Source organism: Corvus brachyrhynchos, unplaced genomic scaffold (assembly GCF_000691975.1).
Source record: "Corvus brachyrhynchos isolate BGI_N302 unplaced genomic scaffold, ASM69197v1 scaffold89, whole genome shotgun sequence".
Lineage (NCBI taxonomy): Eukaryota > Metazoa > Chordata > Aves > Passeriformes > Corvidae > Corvus > Corvus brachyrhynchos.
The window spans coordinates 525,026-537,280 of NW_008246063.1; the positions used below are offsets into that span (position 1 = coordinate 525,026).

Sequence of the window (12,255 nt, forward strand, 5' to 3'; positions counted from 1 at the left end):
CAGCACCAGGGAGTGGATTCACACCTGGATCTGTGCATGTTCCACTCCCAGAGTTGTTTTGAGAAGGGTTTTGGCCAAACCTCACCATGGCTGACTCCCTATGCCAAGCACAATCCTTCAGGTCTGTCCTGGGGGCTCTGTGCCCTCAAAGACCTCCACATGCTCTTATGCCAAATCTCAGGTCATGCAGAACATTCCCCTTGGGTTTATGTTGTAGGAAAAACCATCCTGGTGGGAATGACCCAGCCTGAGCACCACTTCAGGCAGCTGGAACTGAAAGCCACCCACAGGTGCTAATTCCACTTTAGGACTGACAAAACATGGAGCCCAGAGAAGTCCTGGTTGGACTTGATGATCTTAAAGGCCTTTCCAAACCTTACCAGTTCTAGGATTGTATGAAACTGTGGATGCCCCATCCCTGGAAGTGTCCAAGGCCAGGCTGGATGGAGCTCTGAGTAATCTGGTCTGGTGGGAGGTGTCCCTGCCCATGGATGAACTTGAAGCTCCCTTCCAACCCAAACCACTCCATGATTCTATGATTAATTCCATGAAATTTGCCTTGAGCATTAATGCCTGCCCTTCCTTTACTCACCAAAACAGATCTAGCCATAAAAATATTTAAACAATGCTTTTTCATCCTCCTTTTTCTTCTCCCCCCCCCCTTTTTTTTCCTGCACTAGAGCCCAACAAGCCTAAATACCTCATCTCCAAGATGTGTTCTGCAACGTGTCCAGCAACAGGTCAGCAACAAACCCAGAGCTCCCAGAATGTTTCCTGCTGTGAGAAACCCTTGTGCAATGTGAATGGAGTCAACAGCCGGCACAGCAGCCACGGAGTGATGTCGCTGGGTGTCCTGGCCAGCGTCACTTACATCTTTGCATACGGATTGTGATGGGTCTGGAAGAGCTCCCCATGATGGCTGAAATAAAAGTATTGTTCTGGGATAATTTCTGCTCTCAAAGATTCATGTTTTGTGGTTGAGCTTCCCCTGGGATCTTCGAGAGAGCCTGGATAAGGCAGGTGCTGAACTCCCATTGATTTCCTGAGCCTACTTGAATCCGAAGTGTCCCCAGACATCCAACTCACCTAAGAAAACACATAAAAAATGGCCTTTTTGACATGTTCAAGCTTCAATTCATTATTGCTCTGAGGAGATCCTTGAAGGCACAGTTTTGTCTCTTAACTTTCAAAGCTCTGGGAGGAATAATATCCCACCCTGCCTGAAACACAGGGAATGGCTCCACAGCTGTGTCAGCACAGGGGATGATCGGTGAATTTGTTCACAGTGAGTTTGGTTATCAAACATCTGCTTATAAACAAACAGGTGGAAGTAAAACTGATTTCTGGCAGTGTTGTGGACACTTCTCCAGCCTCGGTGGGAAGCAATTTCTGTCTCCTCACGCTCTTTGCTCTCTTGGTTCACATTTTGAAATGAGCTTCCCTTATTGGAGAAAAGGAGGAAAGGCAGAGAGGGAAAAACGTGGCCGAGAGAGGAAAGGCAGAGGGAAGGTGGGAGGGAGAAGGGAAGGAATGGGGGCAGCCTGCTGAGCTGGGAGTTGCCCTCACGCTGCCTCCTCATGGACCTCATCCAGCTGGAAAAAACACCCTCGTATCTATTCCCCTCTTTTTCTCCAGGGCCAAAACAACCTCACACAGCTGTTGCCAACCCCTGTCATTCAGAGATTGTGAGAGGCTCTCTACAGACCCACGTTCCTGGCAGAGAAACCATTGATTGTGTTGAGCTTTGTTCGGTTTTGCCCTCCGAGCGCTCTGCTCTGCTCCCTGTGGGAGCTGCAGCTGAGGGGAGACAGAAAAGCTCTGTAGGAAGCCTGGGGGTGTCACAGAGAAGAAGAAGGGGCAGCCAGCCAGGGATTCACACAAACAGCTCAGAGCTTCTGGGGTCACAGTCCCGGCTGCAAGCTCCCATTCCTGGAAAACACACAGGAAAAAAAAAAAAGAGAAAAGAAAAAGCTGGCAGCGTCCCGAGCTCAGCTGTGTCCTGGGAGAAACCAGAGCTGGTTCAAACAATTGAAGAGTGTTGGGTTTTTTTGTTGTGTTTGATGGTTAAACAAGATCTTTGCTTTTTCTGAAGCATTGCCCTGGAACTCTGCTGGGTTTTGGTTGCACATGTGGAAGGATGTGGATTTTTGAGGCATTTCATGGAGCCTGGATTTCAGAGCCACTGGTTTTCCAAGAGGATAAAAGATTACACATCAACTTCATGTTTTGTGCTGTGAGCTCTGGGTCTGGTAACTGGTTTTTAACATTTTGTTTAATGGATGGAGGGGAAATGAAGGAAATGAAGGAAATGAAGGAGGTGACACCACATTGCTGGGCAGGGACAAGAGGACACTGACATCCCACTGAGCGGACTGGTGAGCTGTGCCGGGAGATGACAGATGTCAAAAGACCAAGTTAACAGCAGAACCTGCTGTTAATTTCCTCTCACCAATGACAGCCTCAAAAGGGAAGGAAAATTAGGATGCTGTTATGATCCGGTTTAAACCCAGAAAAGCAAGGAAAGCTAAGTCTCTGTGCATAAACCGGACAGAACTTAGAAGGTTCAAAATATTCCCAGAAACGAGATTAAAACCAAACGAGGTTAGATGTTGATGCCAAAAAATGGATGTGTTTTATTTAATAGTAGAGAGGCAAAGAGAAGGAAAGAGAAAAGAAAGAAAGAAATAGAAAAAGAAGAGTGTGTGAGGGGTGGGGGGACAGGGAGAGGTGACAGGGGTTAGGTGGAAGCAATCACCCATCCAAGGGTCCCAACAACATCTTGTTGTTCCCCTCCATCTGCTCTTGTGGTGGGGACACGCCAAAGAGTGCAGAATCCCGTGGATGAATACACGCTTTGGGCCAGGTGGGAATGCCCACGTGCCTCTCTTGCAGGGGCTGGCTTGACACTGTCCCTTGCAACACTGAGGGTCTGCTGCATCATCTCTGGGGCAGGGTCTGGGGACCCCTTGGGGGGCCCTGTGATGGGCCATGTCACCCCCTCTGCTGTGGATAAGCTTCTTCCCCCGTGGTGAGGATCCCTCAGCTGGGCTCCTCTGCACAGTGGAGGATGGGCGGTCACTGCGCCTCTGACCAGAGGCTTTTCCAAGGTACCCAAAACCTCTCCTCCCTCCACCCTTTGGTGCAGGGGGTCTGTTCGAGCCTGGCAGCTGATAGCCCTGGGGCTGTGGTCTCCACCTTGGAGGTGTTAAGCCGGTGCTCAGTGAATGTCGCCAGACCTGAGGTGTTACTTTATCTTATCTTCATCAGCGAGCGGTGTCAGGCCTCAGTCAGGGCCCCATTCAGGGTGCAGAAGTCTTCTCTGCAGCTTTTGTAATGCAGTTTTAAAAGTCTTTCAAGAAAATGTCTAAGTCATAAAATATAATATTTCAGTCTCTGACAGATGGAGAAGGGGAAGAATGAGTTTTTAAACCAAAAAGAAGGAAGAGATGTCCAGCTGCTCCGGGCAGGCACCGGCAGCACTGGTAGGGCTGTGGTGGCTGTGCTGCATCCCAATTCCAGGAGCAAGTCCTCCAAGAGCAAGCCCTCCATACCCTGCACAGTTTTTCCCTGCAGGACCTTGGGTGCTTTCAAAAAACTCCAGCAAAGTTGGGCTCTGGGCCAAAGCCGTTACTGTTTTACCACCTGTGATGCTGGCAGGAGAAAGAAGAAGTAGAAAGAGCAATTTATATCTTAACCAGTTTCACTGGACATGAGAAAGCAAAAACTTTGTGGGAGAGACCATCTGGAGGGGAAGGAACAAGTGGAGGGTTGAGATAAGTCCGGCGAGGATTTGGGGAACCAGGATGGGCAGAGTTAAGGAGGGAGAACAAAACTTACCCAGATCTTTTGCAGACCCTTATTCCCAGCTCTTTCCCCTACTTTTCACCACAGCAGTTTGAGTGCTGCCAGAAGATCAAATGACAGAGGGGTTTCCTAGAATTGTCTACAAATTTAGAGAAACCCTTTCTTTTCCTGAAATTTCTGGATGCCGAAGCAACTGAATTAGCCAGGATTATCGTGACTGACTCTTTGGAGATGAAGGGATTGTGTTTAACAGGATTTACAGGTTGTTTTGTCCACCCACCTGGTTCCTGGACTGAAAGCTCCCAGCTGTGGGAGCTGAAGGTCATGGAAAAGTAAATCTGGAGATGGGAATTCCAAATGGACGTTGTCACTGCTGATCCTCTGAGTGGAAAATCGCTGGAACTCTTTCAAATAAAGAAGGAAGAAGGACAATTTAAAGCTCTCCTTCTAGATTGGAGGTGAGGAATGGGCTGATTATGAGGTCACAGCTCCTTTTCCACACCGGTTCCTCCCTTCCCTGGGCTGGAGGAAGGTGCAGGTAGAAGATCGAGGCTTCTGTGGCTCAGCTTTAGGCAAAGCCTAAATCTCCTTTTCCCACATGGATTGAATCAGTCCCATTTCCCTTTTCCAGTGTGAGGTTTGGTGCTCTCCAGGCTGAGCTGTCTGGGAGAAGAAATCCAGGTGATTCTTGGAGCTACCACTTCAGAGTAGGATTTGTTTTCCAATCCCACAACTTTGAGCCGCGCTTGCAGCGTCAGAAGATGAGTTTGTGCTTCCACATGTGGAGCGAGAGGGAAAACAGGTGTGGAGACACAACCACATCAAACACAAGAGCAAGAGCCATTTTGCTGCCACAGATATTAATGAGATGAACTAATTAACACATCAAAAGTGAATAAAATTAGTGTTTTCAACATGAATATGCAAATCAGTGAGAGTTGTCAGGCAAAGTGGTGTCCAGGAAAATCGGGAAAAGAAATCCATCACAGCTACTAAACCCAGCCTGTTTCTCCTGCTCCTGTTTCTTTGCAACAGGGAAATCTGGGTGTTTTGAAGACTGGATATCAACAAATCACAGACTCATTTAGGTTGGAAAAGACCTCCAAGATCATTGAGCCCAACCTGTGACCCATTCCCACCTTGTCAAACAACCCAGAGCACTGAGTGCCACGTCCAGAGCCTTTCCAGTAAGAAATGTGGAAATAATCCATCATTAAAGGGCATAGGAGACACTCTGGGGACACACACAGTGTTGGAAAAAACCAGTCCAGAGTTGGAAAAAAGCTCTGAAATAGATCATCAAACAATGGTGTAGGGGCTATCAAGGAGGCAGGGATGAGCAGCAAGAATGTTGTGACAGGTGGGTGATACCCCCACCTGTGACAGGACAACAAAATCTGTGAGGGTAAAAGTGGTACCTGTCACACAGCTCAGCCTTAATAAAGCTTCTGGCAGCATGCCACGTGATGGGCTCAGAAGCAAAACCAAGAAAACCCAGTCGGGCTGAAATCACGAGCAAATCACAGCCAACAATTTGCTGTCAGGCTGCAACGATCCATTAAAAGGCTCCTCTTGGCTCTGGGATGACGCAAAGTTTTAATTGCTGGTTTGGATGACGGATTAGACAATAAATTCACTGAGCTCATGGGTGACAAGCAGAGAGAATCTGCAAACAGGAGGATTCTGGGTGATTCCAGTAAATTTAAGTGGTAGGCTGGGAAAAGAGGGTGTAATTTAGGAAGGCCAAGCACAAAGCTCCCCAGTTAATGTGGCACAAATATGGGGTGAGGGAATCTCCCTCGCAGCAATCTGGCAGGAAAAGAAGTTGTGCTGGATCACAAGTTTAACACGTGTCAAACTTTGGGAAAAAAAATGTGAAACGAAGCCTTGTCGGAACTCTGCACTCCATGGAAAAATCTTACACATTGCACTGGGAAGTGCAAACTGGTGTGTGATGGGATGAGCACCTTCCAGATCCTCCAAACGGAAGGCTCGGGCTGCTTCACTCTTCCCACACTTTATGTTGGGGTTCAAATAGCAGCAAACAGGATTTTAGATGGATCAGAAGGGATTGATGGCATTTAAAGTAGGGTGAAGAGCTGGGAAACGGCCTCCAGAAACGGCAGCTTTAGCACCATAATCAGGATGCATCAAACCATGGAAAAACTATGGCCTCAGCCTCTCCCTGGGAATGGGAGAATGAACTGATTCCTGGTCATTCCCATTCCTGCTTCTCTCTGTCCCCTTTCTGTCATTCCCACATGGAGCTGGTTCCCTTCACCAGAGCAGAATTGTGGTGTTCAGGGTTGTCTTTGCTTTATCACAGAATCATGGAATGTTTTGGGTTGGAAGGGACCTAAAAGATCTCGTTCCAACCACTCTGGCAATAAGCAGGGACACCTTCCACGAGATCAGGCTGCTCCAAGACAAAGACAGAACAGCAAAAGCGACCCAAAGCTCTTCCGGTGATGTGGAAATAACTCCCATGTAGGAACTTTCACTCCAAAGGATGTTCAGCTCCAGGGTTCCCAGGTTTCAGTCAACCTTAAAGCAGTGCTAAGGCAGAAAGCGGAGAGAGCTCTGCATAGGAATGATGGTTTTCCCATTTTCCAGCTGATTCCTTACTCAGGCAAGTCTTTAAGTTCCATGCAAAGCATTGGGGGTGCCAAGGGTACAATTTTCCTTGGTCCAGGAGAGGCAGGAGCAGGTCCTGGCTCTGTGCCCAGGGCTCGCAACAGCTCACCTTGGACCTGCCTGCAGCTCCAGGATGCAGAATTGGATGTTAATCAGCAATTAGATAATGAGCAGACCCCACTCCTGGGAATGAGAAACTCCCTTCTGCAGTCACAGGAAATTGGAGGAATAAAACTCCCTGAGAGATCTTTGGGGAGAAGAGAGCGATTTGATAGCACAAAAATTATGGGGAAAGTGGATTTTGCCTTTCACGCTCTTGTCAGAGACTGAAAATAGTTCATGCCTCAAACATTGATATAAAGTTTTGCTCATTATAAAGAAGCCACAACCGAAGAAGCTTGCCTGAAGAGTGGGACTTTGAACTGAAGGTCAACTGTTGATTAGATAAAGGGAAATGCATTGTTCAGTCATCCCAGGCTGAGGGAAAGGTGCGCATCCACAAAAGGCCAAAGCCACCAGCTGCAACTATCCCCGGCTGAGTTTGGGGTGCGGGAAGAGCACAGCTCACAGACGCCAGGTTTACACAGACTGCCCCCACCCGAGCGGAAAGGAGGAGATTTTGGGTGCGTGGTGCAACCTCTGGTGAGAGGCAACAAACACCCATCCTCCGATTACACAAACTGGCCCAGCTGTGGAACCCCCACCCCCACAGGCCACATGCACGGGACTTTCCCGTGAGAGGCTGGGCCCCACAGGACTGCACATGGTGCAACAGATCCAGAGTCTGCTGTGAGAGACTCACCCCCCCGCCAGGGGGACATGCCCAGATGTGGTCACCCAGCCTGAGCATATACACCCATGGGACTCTGTGCCTTCTGGGGGGACCTTCACCACCAAGAGACCAGCTGGAGAAGATCACTGAACATCGTTGGGATCCATGGAGTGGTGATATTTTCCTTATCCTGTCCCTGTCACTCTTTCTGTCCCCCTCACCTATCTTCTACTTCTTTCTTCCTTTCCTTCTCTCTCTCTCTCTCTCTCTCTCTCTCATATTTACCATCAAATAAAACCCTTACTATTGTCACTGGCATATGGTCTCGTTTGCACCTTAATTCCAGCAGAGGCATTTCTAAGAACCTTAAAATTGGATCATAACAACTCTTCCTTATGGATTTAATTGGATCACAAGCACCAACGTGGGCGTGCCCAGATCATCTGGCCCATGTCACTTCTGTGCCACCAGCAGCCAAAAGATGAAAGCCCCGCAGCTCTCCTCGGGCCTTTAAGGTTGAGCACAAGGTGAAGGTAAAAGGTGAAAGGCAGAGCACAAAACAAAACAATCTTGGACTTGTTTTTGACAGTTTTTAGAGAGAGGATGTTCTCTTTGCTTGATTTCTCTTTTGTTTTTCCCCTTTTAGATGAAATTCCTGAATATTCCAGCCCTTTTGTTTACCTTATCTGGGTGTTTTATGGCTCCCACCCTCCTCTTAGTCCTCTACAGTTTCTTATCCAAGGTCAGCTTGTTCTTCCTCTACTTCTGAAAGACCACAGGCACCGTGCTCCATGGCAATCAACAAATGCCTTTCCTTTTAACTCTTACTCTGCTGGTTCTTCTGGTTTTTCCACACCCTGGAAACATTCCCATTCCTATTTTTTTTACACCAAGTTTAACATTTCCACTATAAAGCTCCAGCACCTTGCCTACAGCTTCAGCACATTTTGTGCCCCCTCCATGGAGTCTGGTGAATTCGTTTTTCATAGAGAGGTGCATTTTTTGGTGGAAGGGGTGGGGAAAGGACTGAAAAGCCTCCTCCTACCCCCAAAAAACCCAGAGATGAGGCCCCTGTTGCAGGAGAGGAGATGCCCTCAGGCACAGCAACCTTTGCAGGTGGTCCAGAACCTCTGATGGCACAAAAAAGGCCAGGACTCAGAAAAAAGCTACAAAACAAGTCCAGAGTTCAGCCAGGAGACAGAATTAGGCCTGGAGACAGGGATAGACACTATATAGTTAAGGATCATCCAGCAGGCAGTGTTGGAGAAGAGAATAATGGAATATCCTGGGTTAGGGACAAAAAGGATCAGCAATTCCAACCCTAAAAGTCACAACCAGAAGTCATAAACAGATAGGAGATAAAATCACAGCACACGGCCAAGGTCCATCCAGGACATGGCTGGAGACAGGGCCACTTACATCAGGGCCTAAAGGGTTAGGCTTGAGCTTAAAGGGGGTTCCTGGAGCCATGGGCACAGTCTGAGCAGGGCCCTGCTGAAACTGTTCAGGGAAATTAAGGTTTTTGCCTGAGTAAGGAGCTCTTCTTAAATCACCACAGTTGTTTTCCTGTCAAAGCCTAAAACAAGCACGGCTGAGGGTGAGTCATGCAGACTTTGGAAGGAGGAAGAGTGAGAATTCCAACACCAGCCAGCAATCCACTTTCACTTTAGGCTCAGGGAGAGAAGGGAAAAGGAAATGTGGATGGCAGCCAGAAGTGAAAGTTCATCCATGCAGCAGTCAGATCCTGTCAGATGACAGTCAGATCCTGACCCCAGGTTGTGGTTGGAGGGAGCAGATGAAGGTTTTATTCTTTTATCTATAAAAAATATAATAAATGGCACAGCCCAAAGATGCATCTGGTTGGGCACCTTTTTTTTCAGGAATTTTCAGGAATCTCAGCAGCTTCTTGAGAGCAATCCCAGGTCTTTCCCCATGGGATGCAGCAGAGGTGGTGGAGGACAGTGACCTGTTCGGCACCAAAGCAAAGAATAACTTGCAGCTTGGTTTGCCCATGGAAAATCTACATCTGGAGCATCCTTGGATGCTCCAAATATGATCCTGAGGGTCTTCTGGGCAACTCTGATCCAGAATAACCAGAAGGGACTTTAGGAGAAGGAACATCCAGGGTGGGATGATGAGGAAGGGCTGGGACATGGAGTCAGGCCTCTCGTTCAGCCAGGTGGAGCAGGGTGGCGTGCGCAGGAATTCCGGGAATGGTGCATCCCAGCTCCAGCATTCCATGGAGTGTCGGGGCCTGTGCCAGCACCTGGGCAAGGAGGACCTTCATGCCAAGACTGTGTTGCAGCAAAGTGCTCCAGACAAAGAGAATTTTGGGGGTGAGAGGAAGCAGCAAGGATGGAGATCCTGGATTCCTGCTCTTTCATGGCCTCCCAGTCCTCTGCCAAACTGATTCTCCACATTTTGCCAGGTGGGGCAGAAACCTCCCACAGAGCAGTTCCAACCCTCTCCGGGAAAAATCTGAACAATTCCCAGCTCCACAGGAGTAATTGCATAATTACTGAAAAAAAAGGACTTTGTCCCCTTCCTGTATCATTGGAGCAAAGCAGTTTGAGAAGTTCTGCTCCACTAACCCGGGGACACGTCTCATTTGCAAATTCCTCTGGTGTTTAGGTGCCTCACGTGCACAGCCAGACCCAGGAAGTCTCACACAAACCCTGAAACAGAAGCGTGATGGGGAAGGAACCTCTCTGTGTCCCACCCGGCTCCACAGAAGCTGAGCAAGCTTTTACTGACCCTGAATTTCAAGCTTGAACTCCCCAAGTGCCTGTTCAACACCAAAGCCTTGCAGGCCTAGTTAGTCTAGGTTTAATTTCTGCGCCATCTCTGCTGCCCTGAGCCATGAAAGGACCTGTCACACTCATCATTTCCTGATTTTAACCGTCCCCATTCCTCCCCAGTGTGCCACAGCCAAGAAATATTTACCCTAGCACCAGTTCGCCCTCTGATCCAGCCACTTCCTTATCTCCTTTTCCTCTGAGTGTGCTTTTGTAGCTGTCTCCACCTTTCTCCAGCACAGGCCACATTCCTGGTGCTGGACTCTACCCCTGTTGCCTCTCTTGCTTCACCCTTCTTTTCGTGAAGAAATGTGTTTTGGCCTTGCACTCACAATATGAAGCCAATGGTTCAACAAAGTCCTCCAGTGACCTCCAAACTTGCAAGAAGAGGTTGGAGCATTCAGGGCAGTGTTTTGTGGGCTGGTCTAGAACAGAGATCTCTGCCAGCAGAGCTGCTGTGTTGAGCTCTGCAGTCTGTCCCACACAGCAGCCTTGGGGAGGAGGTGGGAGATGAGCTTAGGCCGTAGAATATAAAATATCCTGAGTTGGAAGGGACCCAAAAGGATCACCGAGTCCTCAGAAGGAGGACTTTGCCTTTCTTTCCTTCCTTACCTGGTGTAATTTCCACCACAGAAAACTGGTCCCTGGTGGATCTGGCCACCTCTTCCTTTTGCAGCATCCTGTCATTAATGCTGTTCCCACCCAACCATTCCAGTAGGACCGGGATGACTCCAGATCCCACGCTGGGTTGTGACCTTTGTGACTCTTAGGTCCTATCTCTTCCTTCTTATCAGTAGACAGGGCCTCTCCAGGAAAAAAAAGGGGCTGATAATGTTAAATTTAAGTGTGGGAGAAAACCAGGAAGCTGTAGATCCTTGTACTCTTCACCTGGGAATGAGGAGAGTGTGTCACAGAATCCCAAGTTTGGGTTGGAAAGATCATCTTGTTCCACCCCCTGCCATGGGCAGGGACACCTTCCACTAGCCCAGGTTGCTCCAAGCCCCATCCAACCTGGCCTTGGACACTTCCAGGGATGGGGCAGCCCCAGCTTCTCTGGGAAACTGTGCCAGGGCCTCAGCACCCTCACAGGGAAGAATTTCTTCCCAATATCCAGCCAAAATCTACTTCCTTGGTCTGTATGAGACAGGGGTTTTGCAAATGTGTCTGAATTACAATTCCTCAAGTTACCACAAAGCTGAAACTTCCCATTTTTTTAGTATTTGGTTTGTCCCAGCAGCCTGTTTCAGCGGAAGATAGGAGCCCACAGAAACTGCTCGGAAGTCAGTTCCAGCTAGAATACCTGGCAGTGACAAATAAAAGTGAGTCATAGGTAAGAAACGGGAAGCAGGGATTTGCAGGCATGGGTTTGCTTCCCAAGCAGATTGCTCTGAATGCCTCCGACAAGACAGGAGCCGGAATTTCTTCTGACAGATGCGTTTGCCAAGAAATGCTGACTCTGCAGAATTAAACCCATCTGTGGCACAGAGTTTGTCAAGCCTGCTTGTTTCCTGCTGGCTCACCAGCCATCTCCTCCATTCCCAGGCTTTCCTGACAGCCAGCTTCGCAGGGGCCCTCCCCCACTGCCCCTCCTGCAGCCCGTTTCCTAGAGGATTTAGTTATTTCCGTGGGACCTACTGAATTTGGGACACTCCAACATCAGGGGACTTATTTACACTCTGAAGACTCATCTTGCCAAGCAGCCCAGGCTGTCCCATGCCATCCCAGCTGCTGGGCTCTTCAAGCTTCCCAATCCTGTATGCCTAATCCAATTTAGGCTCTGGTAAACAGATGGGGAAGTTGGTTCTTTATGTGCTTGGCTCTTCAGTGGGGGCTGTGCGTGCTGATGGGTCAGACACGAAGAGGGGGTGTTGCATGCAGGGACGGGTTCTGTATTCGAGGGAATCTCGCCTGCAGGAGATCCATGCAGGATATGGGGAATGTGTGTATACAGGGTGGTTGCGAATGTGTGGAGGAGGATGTGTGTGTGCTCAGGGGATCCGTGAGAGGAGATGCATGGAGGAAGAGGGTGAGGCAGGGAATCAGCAGGTCATGTGGGTAGAGGAAGTCAGAGAATCCCAGAATCCCAGAATAAGCTGAGTTTGAAGGATTGCGCTTGGATGAGTGGGGTCCGGCATACAGGCAGCCCCCCTGCTCCGGTCTCTTCCTTCAGGGAAACAGAGGGGACCCGAAAGGGGGCTGGAAAAAGCCTTTTGCAGCACGGCTAGGGGAAAGCTGGCTCTGTTCCCCGTC

General features: G+C 48.9%; 1 protein-coding gene across 2 annotated transcripts in view; it reads left to right on the top strand.

Moving 5' to 3' along the window:
- LOC103623884 (lymphocyte antigen 6E-like) overlaps positions 1 to 947 on the top strand; it is a 5,056-nt gene extending 4,109 nt beyond the window's left edge. For both annotated transcript variants that reach the window (XM_008643057.2, XM_017746680.1), the window contains exon 3: positions 681 to 947. In XM_008643057.2, coding sequence (XP_008641279.1) covers positions 681 to 892 — 212 coding nt within the window. In that variant the 3' untranslated portion in view covers positions 893 to 947. The remainder of the gene's footprint in view (positions 1 to 680) is intronic.
- The last annotated feature ends 11,308 nt before the right edge of the window (positions 948 to 12,255 follow it).